Here is a 16307-nt window from a genome sequence, read left to right on the forward strand (position 1 = left end):
ACTCTGGGAACCCCCTGGTGACACAGCCTCTCCGTGGAACGTGGCTGATGACATGGAAGAGGGAGCCACTCCCCCTGACTGGAAGAGGTGCACGTCCTGTGTGCTCAAGGTCACTGGCAGAGACGAGCCACACGCCACCCCGCCAGCCACAAGGAGCCAGAATGTCTTGTCTACAGAGCTTCCAGGAACACCCCCGCCCCCAGGTGCCAACTGCCCAGGTGAAACGTGAGGCCCGCACACTGCAAGGTCTGGATGCCATGAGTTGCAGAAATCCACCTAGAAAGGCTGAGGGCTGGCTCCCAGCCACGTTCTAACGTCCTCCCGGAGGAGCCGAGCTGTCCACGGCCAGGCCCCTCCCGCTGCCTCTGAGGGGGGAGTACCACCGAGGGTGACCCTTCCTCCTGTGAGCACTGCCATTACTTTGAGAGTTCTTAGTGTCCTGGGATCGTGTGCATTAGACACCAGTTCAGTGCAGAGGAAGGGCCTGGTCACACGTAAGAAGACAGCCAGTCACATCTGTTGACGGTGGAGACAGTCAACTCGATTTATTGAAAAAGTATTACAGTCATTCCTTTGTCACACAGGTTTGAAATATTTGAAAACAACCTTCCCTGGGCATTACAGTCAAAGCTTATGACATGTCTACTGGGTTTTTAGGAAATGTACCAAGTGTCATTTGACATTATATTTTAAGGGGCCTAATGTCCTAGGATCTTTATCATTGGTTTCCTGTTTACCATTTTTTCTTTTCACCAACATTGTTCCAATTTTATATAGGGAGGAAAAAACAGAATTACGCCAAAAGAATTTCTGCAAATATAAGAAGTAATTTTATTGCAATATACCGTAGCTAAAGTGGTCTGGGGAGAACGGGACACGTTTCGAAATTCAGTACAAATTATAACAACTTTGAAGGGACCAACAGAGGAAGAAAACAACAGAATAAAAGGACAAATGGGAGGGGGGCGAGAAATCAGAACAGAATCACATGACCTAGACGAAATCCATGGGCATCACATGACAATCCTGGATATGGCTTTTCTTTTGAAGAGATGGAGGTGACGGTCATTGGTGCACGCTGGCATCCTGCATTCTAGAGAATCTCCAAGCCAGACTTTTTTTCTTTGGCAAGAGAATGAGAACAAGACTTGTTTTCCAGGGAAACTTGGGAATTTGGTGTTGGTGGTGTTGTTACTCCTGGGTCGCTCTGCTGTGGTTTCCTAAGCTGGAACCACATTCCGATGGGGTGGGGTGGGGGGACAGCACCAGAGCTGGGACAGCTCGCTCCCAGGGGGCCCGACTCACTTTCCCCACAGTGGAAGGAAAGGACATCACACCAGGGCCACTTTTCACAGTAAAGGGACTGCCTTTCCTTGCTGGTCCCTCGGGTCCTCCTGCCCACAGAAAGCAGCCCCCTTGCCTTCAACAGCGAGGAGGAGGAAGGACACCCAGAGGCAACCTTACCAGCCCCGAGCACGGGAGCGGCTGAAACCCGCATCCAGGACACGTGCGGATGGAAATCCACCTCGCTCACATGGGAAAGCACCGCTGGTGGCCCTGGAGAGACTCACAGAGTTAACTGCACCTTTCTCTGTCTGCCGCAGCAAAAGCAGCCTGCAGAGACAGGCGTGGGACAGCGGAACGGCTTCCATGCAGTTCTTGAATTAAACACAGAAGTTAGCACCACAAACATTCGGCGATCGAATACAATCTGCTATGATTACACCATGTACAGTGCAGGAAGAGTCTTTATTTCACGTGTGTGTGTTTTCAAACCAAATAAGCACAACCCAATACTTGTTCGGGCCTCAGGAGCGCACTCACCACGATGGGAGAGCACAGGAGCATGTGCGCTTGGCTCCCGTGCCCAGTGCGGAGGAAGGGGACGCCCATTTATCCTCACGTCCTTGGCAAAAACTCGGACTGTGGAGGCAATACCCAGAATAAAGGAAGCTGGGAGAATGGGGCTCGGCCGGGTACCCCCAGTGTTGCCTTCAAGGAGATCTTAAAACAGATAGCACCACAAAAGAGAAGTGTAAAAAATAAGCACCAATTTTCATTTAATTATCATCTACAGAAAATGTGGTTTCCCTGCCCTGGACATTCTCCCATCAAGCTCTGCAGGAAGAAAAATGGAAAAAAAGGAAGCAATTAAAATAAATTTAAGCCTGTGTTTTAATCTAAGTGCATGTAGAAAAGGAAAAGTATCAACTTATTTTCTCCTCCCCATAAAAAAAAAAAAAAAAAAAAATCCAGAGCTAATCAAAGTATTCTCTGAAAAGGAGGACTGGCACCTGCTTTTTCACGGGCAGCATGAATTCTTGATGAGCTGGGCAAATTTCCAATTTATTGCACGATCTTGCTGGGGTGGGGTTGGGGAGACTTCCAATTTCTGATCGGAATTGGATAGCAACCCAGAATCAATACCTCGCCCCATCTGCCCACTCTCCCAGTGGCAGTGAGGCTGGCTTTCCATGCATGGTTGAAAGTCAGGCACACTTAACATTTATAACAATACATTACAAATATTTACTTAAAACTCACAAAAACATAAGCACCTTTAATCCATCGGAAAGGCACATGCAAAATGACATTTGGCCTCTAAATGGATCGTGTTGAGGGTTGTTAAAGACGGAGGCTTTGGCCACGGTGGTATGACCTTTACAGGGTTTGCCTCAGAACATTTTTTGAAGGTCAGGGGAAATACACATCTTCGAGTTGAATTTTTTTAAAAAGTGATATCCCAATATTGCAGCCCCCACCCCCTGCAAACTATTGGTGAACACACAGGTTGGGCAGCCAGAAGCATTGCACACTCCCTCCCCTGTGGCGTGGGGTGTAGACAGATGTGGGGCGTGGCCGAGAGGCTGTGGTGGGCTAGGTCATGTGATTCGGCTCCAGGGCGGGGACTCGGCGGCTCCTTCCCTTTCTTCTGTCTCTGGGCTTGGGGTCCCGCGCCACGTGGTGCTGGGGCACAGATGAAGTCGGGAGGGAGGGGAGCGAGAAACCTTCACTGTCCAGGATCGGAACGTGCACAGGACACTCACAAAGGGCGTGCTGAGGTCACGAGGTTGCTCTCCGGAGACCGGGGCTCGGCAGCTCCTAACCCATGAAGCAAGCCGGCCCCACTTCAAATCCAAATTTCTGTGATGCTTCACCGAAGTCATTGAACATGATGTCGACAATGGGCACCTGCTCCACTTTGGGGGTGTCGATCTCCAGCACTGTCTTCTGATAGCCTTTCTTGGTCTAGGCAAGAGGAAGACAGGAAGAGGGTGGTTAGAGCAATGGGCCTCTCCGGGTTAAGAGACCACCCAGCACCCCTGCCCAGCTCTGACCTCCAGCACTCTGGGTCCCACTCACACCAGGGACAGCCAGACAGGCAGCCGATGCACCCCTGTGCATTGGGCAAGTGTCGGAGGAAGCATGGCCGCCCAGGGCATGCGTTTAACTCCCACGACATCCCATTAGTCCTCTGCACAGTCCGGGAGGTGTCAAATCTCTCCCAAGACCTCGCACGCAGCGGGAAGCATGGCGTAGGGCCACAGCCCTGCAGGACCCCCCTCCCCGCCTGGCTGGGACACCTCCTGTTACAGCACAGCTATTTGCCCCTGCCAGGACCGCCACAGAACACGCAGGATCCACTGAAAACCAAAACGAGGGGCTCCTTGTGCAAAAATAAAGAATTTCAAGATGGCGACAGCAGAGCGCTGAACCGAGCCAGGGCTTTTCTAAGTGTGAGGTCCCCCGCAAGTGCCCGTGTCACGCGCCTGTGTCATACGCCTGTGAACGAGCGGCCTCCTGGATGGGCCAGTACAACCCTGGGGGCGGGATGTAAGCCCCACCCTACGGTTAGGAGAATGAGCCTCAGAAACGAGTTTCCCAGGAGAGGCCCCCTCCCTCTCGGGCCACAGCAACGGTGCCAGGCTGCTCTGGTCCCCAAAGCTACCAACCTTCAACTCAGAGTGTTCGGGACACTCACCCATGAGGCTGAACTGGCCCTGCCGCCCCTCAACTTCCACCAGGATGCGGTTGTGATGTCTACATCTTTCCTGTGACATGTGACACTCCCTCCCAACCCGTCCTGGACAAGTAGCTTTTGCTACCTTAGACTGAGGCCAGATCTATGCCCTCAGTGGAATGTGGGCTCCAGAAGGGTCTCCCTCCACCGCCCTATCCCCAGCAGAAATCATCTGAGAGAAATGCAAGGGGGAGCCAGTGAGATCCCCGCGAGGGGGCAATGTCATCAGGACGTGGCCATCAGTGTCACGGCACAAACGCAGAGACCACAACGTCAGTCCTGCCTCTGCCGCTGCTCAGACACACCTCCCGGGGCCTTGTGTCTGTGTCCCCCCAAACTCACATGTTGAAACTTAACCCCCAAGGTGACAGCATCAGAAGGTGGGGCCTTTGCGAGGGGATGAGGTCATGAGGGTGGGGGCCCTCAAGGACAGGATTGGGGCCCTTACAAAAGGGACCCCAGAAGACCCCTCGCCCTCTCTCTGCCATGTGAGGACACCGTGAGAAGGGAGCCACTCTACGTCTAAGCCCCATCTTCTTGGGCCCCTACTCCCTCACCCAGGGAATCAAATGAGGTCACTGGGCCTTTGGAAGGGGGTGCATCACAGCAGCCATGCGACCTCAGCGCTGGGCAGCCTGGGCTTTCTCTTCCATCCACGCGAGGGCAAGAAAATAAGCCTCCGTGTTGGCATCATCTGGCCCTTTCCCATGAAAGGGACAGACAGCGTTTGCTGAGCTGGCAGGTGACTTCACCTGGACTGATGGGGCCCTCCACTCCAATCACCAGAGCATTCAGAGAGGGGCGTATTTACACAGGCGGCACATGCTGCTCCACACCCCATTATTCCAGAGGCATAAATAACCATTATGGCGCAGCGGCCCCCGGGATGCACAAAGCTGCCCGGCAGCAGGATTTACGCGGCCTGGCTCCTCACCTCTCGCCAGAGATTTGTGCCTCCTCTCAGGCCCGTCTGTCAGGCCGCCCAGCCAAACAAGGCCAGTGTCCCAATTCCAATTTCTTGGGCTGGTATTGCAGCATGAATCAAGCAAGCCTCCCAGGACCAGGGCAGGCCTTTCTGCCGCTGGGCCAAGTTGGGGACACTGGGGCCTCCTGCAGGAGCCCCGTAATTAGATGGGAGGGCTGTGACTTTCATACTGTGGCTGAACTTTCCAGGCTCTAGGGGTGGGCAGAGCACGGGTTCGGCCAGCTGCTCCCCACAGACCGCCCACACCCCACCTCCAGGCTCCTGCCAGCCGTTCCTTCTGCCCGGATTCCCCTCCAGACAGCCTGCAGAGCCGATTTGCTCCATCAGCAGGTTATGCTGTTCTCAGCCGTTATCTCCCCACCTTTTCAAAGACGGAATCTTTTCTTTCCAGAAGTAAAAATGTTCTGGGGAGGGAGCTGCTTCTCCTTCCCCCAGCCCAGCCTCCAGTCTGGCTATTCCTGGATCCTAAGCTTTGCTTCTGCATCCAGAGATGCTCAAAGGACAACCACAAAGCCTAGAAACAACTGCCATGGGGACGGGGGCGAGAGAGCGGGGCACGCTTCTCTCCTGCAGCAGCATTCCCAGTGCCGGGCGGCTGAGACCCACGCTGCTGATTTTCTAAAGAGGGCAGCATGGTTTGGAGGAGCTGCGTGTGGATCTCAGCCCCTCCTGGCGAGCAGCACATTGGATTCCACGGGGAGAGGAAGGAACCAGGTCCTCTAAGCCCACAGGGGAAGCCGTTTGAGCTCCCTTCCAATCTCTGACTGTTCTCTGTGTAGAACAGCAATTCTCCATGGGGTGGTTTTGCTCCCAAAGAGATGTGTGGCCGTGTCTGGAGACATTTTTGGTTTTCATAACTAGGTAGGGAGTTGCACTGGCATTTAGTGGGTAGAGGTTAGAGATGCTGCTAACTACCCTTCAGGGCACAGGACAGCCCCACAGCAAAGGATCATATGACCTGAAATATCGGAACTGCTGAGGCTGGGCAACCCTGCCCCAGAACCACATCTCCTCTGCGTGACCTAAGGGACCAGAAGTAAGAAATGATAGGCAAGCAGATTTTAGCTCACTTCTCAGAAGAGCTTCCTAATGCTGAGGCTCTGTAACCACGGTCTGGGCTATCTCAGGAAGTGGTGATATCCCTGTCAATGTGTCATTAGAGGTGCAGCGATGCCAGGAAGGGACCACGGTAGGAAGAATGCTGGGGTGGGAGCCAGAAGACTCAGCTCTGCCACACCCTGAGGGACCTTGGTCAAGCCACTGTACCTCTCCGGGCCTCAGTGAAGACTGGGAACAGTGGCTCCCACTCAGAAGTGGGAATGGTTCTGGAGCTGAGCATCCTGCACAGCCAGCGGCCCATACTGCCGAGACATAGCGGCACACCCCCATCACCATAAGACGCGGGGCCAGGGCAAGAGGGCTTTCTGCTGTGGAATTAGATCACAGCTTGACCTCCTCCCAGGATGCAGGCAGAACCAGGAGGTCAGGTCCTGGGTCAGACGGCATTGCCGAAAACTTCTCCCAGTTTTGCTGCTCGAGCAAGTAGGGAAGGGAGCTTCAGGAGAAACCGGTATTGAAGAAGCTGGATCTTCCAGGAAGCTCTCAACAATAGTGGGAGGCTGACTCAGCCAGATTAGGGAAGCTGCCTGCCCTTTAACCTCCGAGAGTCCTGCAATGAATGCATCTTTCCAACATTCCCTTCCAGGGAATGTTCCCCTCTGCTGGAAAACCACTCCGCTCCTTTTCCCAGAATACACACACTGGGCCCACTAGAGTGTTTCCCTTTTTGCCATGGAAGCCAGGAAGCTCAAAGCCAAACTCAAGGCTCTGTCTCTCCTGGCACTGTGCAGGGCTGGCACTGGGCATGGAAGGGGTGGAGCTGACACTAGCTCCGTCCTCTGTGGAAGCTGGCCTTGGGGGGAGGGGTGCTGGGCAAAGTCTCGGGAACAAATGGTGGAGAGAATGAGGGTCCCACGTTGTGGTGCCGAAGTAAGACCACAGGCTAGGCTTCCTGGCAACACTCACTCCCAGCCTCTCAAAGGCCACAAGAGGGGGACATGTTCAAGGATTTCAAAAAGACTGGACCCCCAGGGCACAGTTGCACCCTAAAGATCTCCCAGGACACAAGGACACGATTGTGTGGGGCAGTCCCGAGGGGCTGAGCTTTAGCGGGGGCACCCAGCTCACTCTGGGTAGAGAAGATGACAAACACGCGTGTGGCCCGAGCAAGCCTCTTGCTTCCTGGGGGCCGAGGCTGTCAGGAGAGCTGACTCCTGCAGCATTGCAGCGGCCTCTGGCAGGATCTACACAGCGTTTCCCAGGATGGCCACGCTCTCAGGAGCAGAGCAGCCTCACTTCTACCCCATGAGACACCTGTCTAAAGAGAAGGAGGCTCAAATCTGAACTGGGCCAGCCTGAGTCAGCCACACTCCAAGACCAGCCTCCAGGGGCTGCCTGTAGGCAGGAGCCTCCTCTGGGGCCCTCCCTGCACCCCTAGCACACAGCTCAGGGCCTGGCACACAGCAAGTGCCTGGTGAATCTGTGCTAAGTGAGAAATGACCCACAGAGGCATGGGGCAGGGCGGGGCTTGCATGCGACACTCACAGCGCAGCCGTCCACAAGGGCACGGATGTAGGGGTTGTTGTCATAGGACATCTCCTCGTCGTTGGATCCCAGGAAGCGGATGGCCTTGTCATAGCTGCCCGTGGTGGCGTCCTGCCAGGCCACTGACTGGTAGCAGTTATAGGTGACATTCTGGTGGGCAGAGGCGCTCAGCAGCCGCAGGAAGGTCATCTGCACCACGCCCACGGGGTTACCCTCGGCATCCACGTAGGAGAGCTGGGGATAGGGGACAGGAACGGTGGGGGATCAGCAGGGCAGGGACACACACGGCAACAGAGCCCCACATCTGCATTGACCTGGGCCTCACCCACGCTGCTGTGTCCTCCAAGGGTGCTACCCAGAAACACACTGCACCTCTAGCCCCCTGAGGCCAGTGCACGAGGCCCCCTTGGGGTTCCAGGAACAAAGTGAACCACACCTCATGTCCTTCAGGGACTTAACTAATCCACCCATTCCTCTGCCTGGTGGCTCCTGCTTATCTGCAGGGCTTATGTGCTGCCTCTTCCAGGAAGCCTACATGGCTTGAGGCTCCCCCACCTTGGCTCATCTCAGTGTCTGTCTTCCTGACCAGACTGTAAGCTCAGAGGGGCCAGGCTAGTGTCTACCTTACTCAGCCCTGGGCTCCAGCGCCTACTCCCACGGCTGCCACAGCACGAACCTGGTAAAGGTTTGCTGCAGCCCGGTCTCCAGGGCCAGCGCCCACCTATGGAGCCCGCTGCAGCTGCTCTTCACGTCCGCCCCCAGGCCCTTCCCCTCTGCCACCCGAGACAGGCTCCTCCCCAGGCAGCAGGATCTGCCTGGCTTGTACGTGCTAAATGGACAGAGAACCACCCTCAAGAACATGCTGCATCAAGACTGGCCCTCTCATCTCTGAAACACAGAGGGCCCTGCACCCCTCATCACTGGACCGGGCTGCCTGGAGTAGGAGGCGCAGCTTGGCTTGTCCCAGTAGATGCATGGGGGTGCAGGACACTCCCTGGAGGGTGGGAGGACAGGGGTCTCAGCCTCCATCCCCAGCTAAACAATACTTCTCTCCCTCCCTCAACAGTCCTGCGTCCTCCCTCTGGCCCTCGAGTCTCTGTGCATCTCCTCTCTTTGCCGGGCACACAGTCCACCTGGCAGGAGTGCTACCGCTGCTTGACCTTTGGGTCACAGTCCAGACCCTTGCCCCCAGGGAAGAGTCCTCCCCCTCAGCCTCTAAGGCTGGTGTAGGGCACCCTTGTCTGCATGCACAGCTCTCCCAACATCCCTCCACATCAGCACTGGTCCTGTGTTCTGGGTGCCTGGCGCCCTGTCTGTCTTCCTTGCTGGGCTATGAGTGCCACGAGGACAGGGGCTGGGTGTGTATGTCCCTGCCATTGTGCTCAGAGGCTGGCAAAGGAAAATGCTCAAGAGATTAGGTGAGTAAATGAAAGACTGTCTGCCCAGCTCCCAGAATGTGCAAGGTCCTGGTCAGGGAGCCCATGAGAATCTAGAGCTAGAAGGGTCAGGAGACCTCAGGGTAACTCAGGCAGCTGGGGGTGAGGCCCTCGCAACAGGCAGGAAGGTGGCCTGAGTGAGGGTCAGGGCTATGCAGACGGCTGGGGTGACCGGGCACCCTCCTGGAGGCACGGGGAGTCATGAGATGGCATCTGGCACAGCAACTCGAGAAAGGCCACCACTCCCCTTCCCAGGGTCGGACCCCCAGAGGGGCGGGCAGGTCGTCCTGCAGCCTGGGTGGCTCCACCAGCCTGCCTTGCCCGTGCAATGGGGTCAGCCGGGAGTACAGTGACATGACCCTCACTGGAAGCTCCCTACTCTCAACAGCAAAGCAAGGAGGCATCAGGGATAGACAAGGGCTACCCCAGCGTCACCGGCTGGGTGTCCAAAGACAGGGCTGTCGAGGTCAGTAGGGCGCTGGGCCAGACAGGGCATCCAAGAGGCGAGTCCCAATCTCTGCATCTCTTTTGCAAACTCAAGCTTTCTGAAACATTTGACATTGCCTGGGAATTCAAATGCTCCTTAGCCCCCTGGAATGAAGCACACATCTCTCCCGAGCCCAGGCGGACGGAGGCCTCTCTCTGCAGGGAAGGCCAGGATGAACGAGGCTGGGCCTGTCCTGTTCCCGGCATCAGGAATAAAGCAGCCAGAGGCCAGCGTCTGTGGCCAGCCAGGCCCAGCCCTGCACCGCTGCCACTCCAGCACTGCTCTGATGGGACCCTGCCCCCAGCCCGCCCCAGATGAGCCTTGTTGAACATGTGAAGCAGGATTTAAAACGATGCCACCATGAGTGTTTGGAAACGGAGTGGAGAAAAGAAAGGAGGGTGAACACACTTTATCGCCCACTTTTTAAACAGGTACAATTAGAGCTGAAGGCAGTGGAGTCGGGCCTGGGACCCTGCTCCTCCCCAGCAGGGCAGTGGGAAAACACACCGGGGTCCCAGAGCTGTTGGCAAACTCCACGCTCTGGGACGCAGCAACGGCAAACCCCACAGTCGGACCTTGAGGAGGAAAACTGAATACCAACCTGCAGCCTGGGCCGTCCAGGGCTCCTTCTGGGAGGAGACGTGACTGACTCAAGAAAGGATGCATGCCACAGGGAGAGGCCAGGGGGCAGACGGACGCAGAAGGACCTGAAGTCCCAGCACCCACAGGGCGGCAGGAGGCCCAGCAGTACCTGGTCCCAGGTCAGAATTCCAGAGCCCCGGAATCACAGGGCGAGACCCTGCCCTCCTAGTAAGAAGGGGTCTCTGCACATAATCTTAACATGGTGCATCCAGTGCGGCCCAGCCAGACGAAGTGCTGACGCTTTGAGGACAGACCTCTATCCACCTCTCGCCCACTTACAACATCCATAGAGAGCTGGGAACGAGGCAGTGGGGAGTCCAAAAGGCATGTGACATTTCCCTGCACTGTCCCTTCACCCCCACCTGTGTCAGCTGTCTGAGAGACAGGACAAGGTCAGAGGGGGGCTGCTTGGGCTGAGGGCTGGAAATGGGTGTCCCATAACCTGGTGGCATAAGGGTCCCCCTTGGAGACTGAGAGCTGTCACAGGAGCGGAGGAGGCAGGGCCAAGCCCAGGAGGTGACCAGCGAGACCACAGAGAGGACCCCTCTGCCCACTGCCACTAGTCTGTCCACCCAGCCCAGCAGCCCTGGTCACAGGGCCCTCCCTCCCCAAGTGTTGTCCTTTCAGGTCCTTCTGCGTGCCGGAAGCTCTTTTCTGAAGACAGCACCAACGAGGTGGAGGAGAAACAGGAGAAAACAGAGGACAAGGATGCCTGCGTCCACAGCAAAAACGAAAAAACAAAAAAACACACGTGGAAGCCTCCGGAAACACGGCCAAGGCGAGCGCGGACCTTCAGGGTGTCTGGACAGGAGCTCACGTGACTTGAAAGTCAACGACCAGGGCATGAGACGTTAATAATTAGCCATGACATGCCTCAAGGTTAAGGAACAAGGGGCTTCAGAGGTGCCAACAGAGTGAAGGCGGCCAGAAGCCACTGCTCTCTGAATCCCTGGGGGACACCAGCCTCTGCGCCCACCCAGAGGGGCTAGGCTGGGCTGGGCTGGGACACAGCGGCCGATGGCTGAGGCTTGGGCCGGGAGCCCTGAAACCCAGGAGCCGCTTCTACCAGAAAAAGGACCTCCCTCCAGGAGCACGTAGGAGTGGGCTGACGAGACCCGAAGACGTGAATTAAGGAGGAAGTCTGGGCTCTAAACACCACCTGCAACCTGTTCATGTTCTGGAATCTCGGTCCTCTAACTTGCTAGGAGAAGAGCATAGAACTTTGCACTTCATTCCAGAAAAGGTCCCAAATCAAACCCCCACGGTGTTCAGGGAAGAATGCTCCATGGTGCGGAAGAGCCGGGGCCTGGCAGAAGTAAGTGCAGCCCGGCTCTGCCCGCCACACTGGCCAGAAGAGCATCCTGCCAGGTTCCTTCAGGGACGCCAGTTTCTCTTCATCTTGGGGATGGGTTATGTAAGAGATGCTCCCCAGAATCTAAAGCACAAACTAGTCGCACAGGGCGCGATGGAGAACTCCATGGCTGGTTGCAATCAGAATGCCCCCTCAACCCAACAGCAGTAGAAGGAGGTCGTGGAAGGAACTCTGGATAGTTTACATGGTCCAGGATCCGTTTCATCCCCTGTCCATGAGACTTAGTGGAAAACCTCCGGATGCTGGAGTCTCCAATCTCAGTTCCTGGGCAGCTGGGGCTATACTGTCTGCGGGCAGCAGATCACTCTGGCTGACCATACCCAGTGGTGGGCACCCTGAGTGCCAGCCTCACATCCTAAATCTAAATGGAAAACCAGCTACCTGCTCGCAGATGGACGTGAACTCCCGTTGGGAAGGCGAGAGGGGGAGGGAGGAAAGGACTCCACACCTCTGCTGGATCTCACTGTCACGTGACATGGAGCAGTTTGGCCAAAAGGGCAAGAACAGATGTGGCACACGGCAAGATTAGTCCCATGCAGAGCCGTGAGCCAGGCCGAGCCACAAGCAGGCAGCGCCCGAGGCGGCCACTTACCAGCGACCCTCGCTTGAACTGACTATACCAGGTGGAGGGCTGCTCTTTGGGCCAGCGGGCCATTTTACTCTGTAAGATAGGAGACGGGCAGGTTTAAAGTGACAACCGCAGAGAAGGGAGAGGCCGCCTTACCAGTTTACCACGCTTGAATTCACTGAACCAGGAACCCGGGTTTTCTTTGGGCCAAGAAGTGATCCTGGCCTGCACATCAGGCAGGGGTGCGGGAAGGGAGAGAAACAGAAAACGGAGGGTTACTCCTCCTCTGTCCACGAGAAACACCCCCGCGTGCTCCCCGGCTCCTGTGACCTCTGTCCTCGCACAAGGATTCGCCGAGGGGCCTCCACCTCCCTGTGGGCCAAGGCCCTCGAGGACAGACCGCGCCAGACACCTGCCGCAGCACTTCCTGGGCAGGGCCGCGCTCTGCATGTCACCCGCTTTTGTATGTTCGGCCTCTAGTACAGTGTGCTGTGCATGTGTGTGAGCGGCGTGGTGTGGGGGTTCTCCCCCGGGACTGAGGGTCTGCGTGTGGCCTGTGGGCTTCACTCTGAACAAGTGCTTGCTCCTCCAACGCCATCCTGCATTTGCAGCACAAAATCCTCACACTTCATCGCAGGGGACAGACTCTGTCCTGTTCCTGGGAGAGGGTCCTTCTGGACATTTGCTTTCTGCAGAGGCTGAGGCCACAGGTACAGAGCCAGCCCAGTGGTGCCATGGAATGAATGAGTGAGTGGAAGACAGAGCTTCCTCTAGGAGGGAGACCTGCCGGCCGGGGCCCCAGGAACGAGGTGAGCCCCAACCACTGCAGGCGTGAAGTGAAAGAGTCTGCGGGGCCAGCCTGTCTCCAGGCTGGACAGACCCAGGTCCCATGGGGACCTCTGCTGGGGACCCAGGCCCAAGTCGCTCTTAGCGAGGAAGCAGAAGTCTGAACCCTCAGCCATTCCCCTTGGTTTTCTCCTCCAAGTTGGCCTTGTGCCAAGAGAGTCAGAGAAGGGGACCCAGAGGAGGAAAAGGGGCATCAGTCCTGCCTCCTGTCCCACCCAGAACTCCTGAACCCTCACTCTGCTTTCCAGATCTGCAGCTGTCGAGGCCAAGCTCAGATAACGTGAGTGACTTCCTCCTGGGACAGTCCAGAGGTGCGGGCAAGCGCAGGCTTCACCCCCGGCTGCTGCTGTGAGCTGCTCCAGTTCCAAGGGACCCCACGGCCCAGTGCCACCCGGGGGGAGGGGCTCTGTCTGCCCTTGGCCCAGCAGCCATGGCCCGAGCCTGAGGCCCCAGCCCATGGACACCTGGCTATTCAACACACGTGGAGACCCCAGCTGCTGTACTGTGAACACCAGCCACGGCTCTCCAGGAAAACTCTGTCTGGGGGTCAGTCTGTCCTGCCAATTCTCCAGCAGCGAGGCCACTTGCAGAGGACAGACAGCGATGGAGGGATGAGAAACAACGTCTTTTCTAACTGAACTCCAATCTGGGCCTCGGGACAGACCAAAGCAAACAGGAACCAAGATGGAAGGAACTTGCATTAGAATCCTCTTTTGAAGCACAGGGGGCTTGTTGCTAGGAATGCAGGATATCGAGTCTAATACTGCACGTTGAGGGAGGACATATATAAAGCAGGAGCCCCACCCCCCTCCCCAGCCAGTGACACAGCCCTTGCAGCTGCCAGCGGGCTCCTGACCCAAGGGGGTGCTGGCGCTTACCGCGTTTAGGGCGTGATTAGGGAGTGACAGGATGGTGGCCTCTCCTGGGGGGAGTTCGCTGCTCTCCCTGCAGCAGGAAACTGTTCTCAGGGGACACTGAGGCCATTAGGAAGCTGTGGCTGAGGAATGCAGGCACCGAAACCACATAACAGACAGCACAGCCTCCGAAAAACAGCTGCTGTTGTTGGGGGTCAGGGTACAGCAAGCAGCCCAGAGGGACTTTATGGAGGGCTGTTTGTTCAGGGTGATGCAGAGGCACTGAGGCCAGGGTCTTGGTCATCTCCCCAGCTGGTGACAGGGGAAAACTCGTCCCCCTTGCCCGTCCTGGGCCAAAGTGGCCCCTACCTCAGGTGCATGCTTGAGGGAGGTAACACACACCTGTCCACACCCATCCACCTCCCACGCACATCCAGGCACACACACGCCTGTCCACACACACACATTCCTGTCACAGAGCTCAGGTCCCCAAAAGGCCACAGAGGGGGCTATCTGACATTGCACAAATCTCAGTGCATCAGAGCCTAGTTACCCACCCCGAATTCTTGACTGAACAGACTTTGAAACAACACATTGCCTTCAGGAGGGACTGGAGCCAACCTCACATAAATAAGCTGGTACTAAGAATTTAGGTAGATGGCAGCTTCTAGATGTCTTCAGGTCACTTTATTATGCTTACCCCAAAAGTCCTTCAAAGGGTTTTAGGGGGGTGTCAGGTCAGGAAAACTACTGAGTCACTTGAGAAAGGCTTTTACCAACCAGAGGTTGAGATCCAACACACGGGGGGCAGCCTTCAACCTCCGTGACCCCAGGATGCACAAACCATTTTATTGCTAGAAAAACTCTTTCTAAAACAACCTAAGGTCTACTTCCGGAAAAACACTCTTGATTACAAAACTGATCGATTTCTGGTTTTCAGTCTTAAAGCTGTATACATGTGAGACACAGGCCCCTGGGGGAGCACTCAAGGGACAAGGGTACTCACCCCCTCAGACTTCTTGTCAGGAAAGACACACGTCGACCCTCCAGCCGTGAAGTTGCAGTAAACTTTGAAAGAATCCCTGGAACATCCTTGGTTAGGATCTACCCAATATTCACCTGCATTTCAGAGACAGGGAGGGAGACAGGCAGATTCATGAGAACTGCTACCCGGACAGTTCCAGAAGCTGCTGCGACATTTCAGTCCAGCCGTTAAAATGCACAGCAAGGGCCATAATGCCGCCAACATGGGCCTCTCTGGGTTCGTTTTATCACTTTTTGCTTTTCCTGCTGGGCTCGTAAAGACATGTGGACAAACTCGTTCACCAAGAGCACAGCTGGAGCGTGCGGCACGCTGGTACACGTTCCGGTGATTGCAGGGGGAGGGCCCACTCGATGGAGGGAAAGAAAGGCAGAGAATGGTCTGTAAGGAACTCTGGAAATTTATGCACGTGGGATCAGAGTCTACTGGAACCGCAGACATCCCTCAAATCTTGTGAGAGAAAAGCTTGTACTTCCGAGAGGGAAGATGGTTTGCATTTTTATGATATTCTACAGTCTAAGGACTGCTTGCCCAAGTGCAACATCTCACACTAACCCTGACCTAACCCGACTCCGGGGCCTGCTACGTGCCCGGCCAGAAGGGTCCTACGTGTTGTCTCAGTAATTCTGTCCTCTCACGGGAGGTGTTTCTATCCATTGTACAGGCCAGGAAACTGAGGCTCAGGGTAAAGAGGTTCCCTGCCGGCAAGTGGCTAAGACAAGACTAGACCCTGGGTCTGCCTGACCTCACAGCCCTGGCCTCCTTGCCCGGCCTCCATGGACCTCATTGTCCCACTCTGGATGACTGTGTGAGGTTAATGACAGGGAGGCCCAGGTGTCCCCCCAGCAGATGGGGAAGCTGAGGCTGGGAGGCCAGTGGCTGCCCTGTCCTGCGGGCCCCTCACCATCGGGGAAGTCGGGGTGGCAGAGCTGCAGGTCCTTGCAGGTGCGGGCAGGGTTCTGCGGCGTGCCCAGGGGCCGCTTCATCTGCTCGATCTCCAGCTTCAGGGAGTTGAGGGAACCGAAGATCTCCTCCATGCCGTCCGCGTAGTCCATGTAGTTTTCGCCGTTCCCGTCGTCCAGCAGCTGGCTGGCATCTATGTTCCGCCGAGTCCTAGATGCCTGGATCGGCAGGGGCTGGATGACCTCGCCGGGGGGGCCCTGGGGTGTGGGACAGGGGCAATGGTGGGTGAGAGGGGACGAGCTGGACAGCCAGGGCCACAGCAGCATGCGCTCCCTCGGGTCCCGCATCCTGGGCTGCATGGACATCTTTCCATCTTAGCACTGTTTCCCTCCCTCTTCCCCAGCTCCGGAACATTCCATATCTATCCCTGCTGCCAGGCTCTGGCCTGCACTGAGCACCTCCCTCCCCTAAGCCACATCCTGGGTGCCCCTGGGGCCCAGCTCCCTGCCTTTCTCTGCAAAGCCGATGGCCAGACACCTGTGTCCAT

The 16307-nt window shown here is 56.3% G+C and overlaps 1 protein-coding gene across 1 annotated transcript in view; it reads right to left on the reverse strand.

The window, feature by feature from the left end:
• Positions 1-519: 519 nt before the first annotated feature.
• The window catches only part of COL5A1 (collagen, type V, alpha 1), a 137657-nt gene continuing 121869 nt past the window's right edge, over positions 520-16307 (reverse strand). The window contains exons 62-66 of the mRNA XM_008587336.1: positions 15762-16017; positions 14822-14934; positions 12140-12208; positions 7611-7844; positions 520-3249 (exon numbers count right to left, since the gene is read on the reverse strand). Of these exons, the coding sequence (XP_008585558.1) occupies positions 3103-3249; positions 7611-7844; positions 12140-12208; positions 14822-14934; positions 15762-16017 (819 nt within the window). The 3' untranslated portion in view covers positions 520-3102. The remainder of the gene's footprint in view (positions 3250-7610; positions 7845-12139; positions 12209-14821; positions 14935-15761; positions 16018-16307) is intronic.

Source organism: Galeopterus variegatus, unplaced genomic scaffold (genome assembly GCF_000696425.1).
Source record: "Galeopterus variegatus unplaced genomic scaffold, G_variegatus-3.0.2 Scaffold4334, whole genome shotgun sequence".
NCBI lineage: Eukaryota > Metazoa > Chordata > Mammalia > Dermoptera > Cynocephalidae > Galeopterus > Galeopterus variegatus.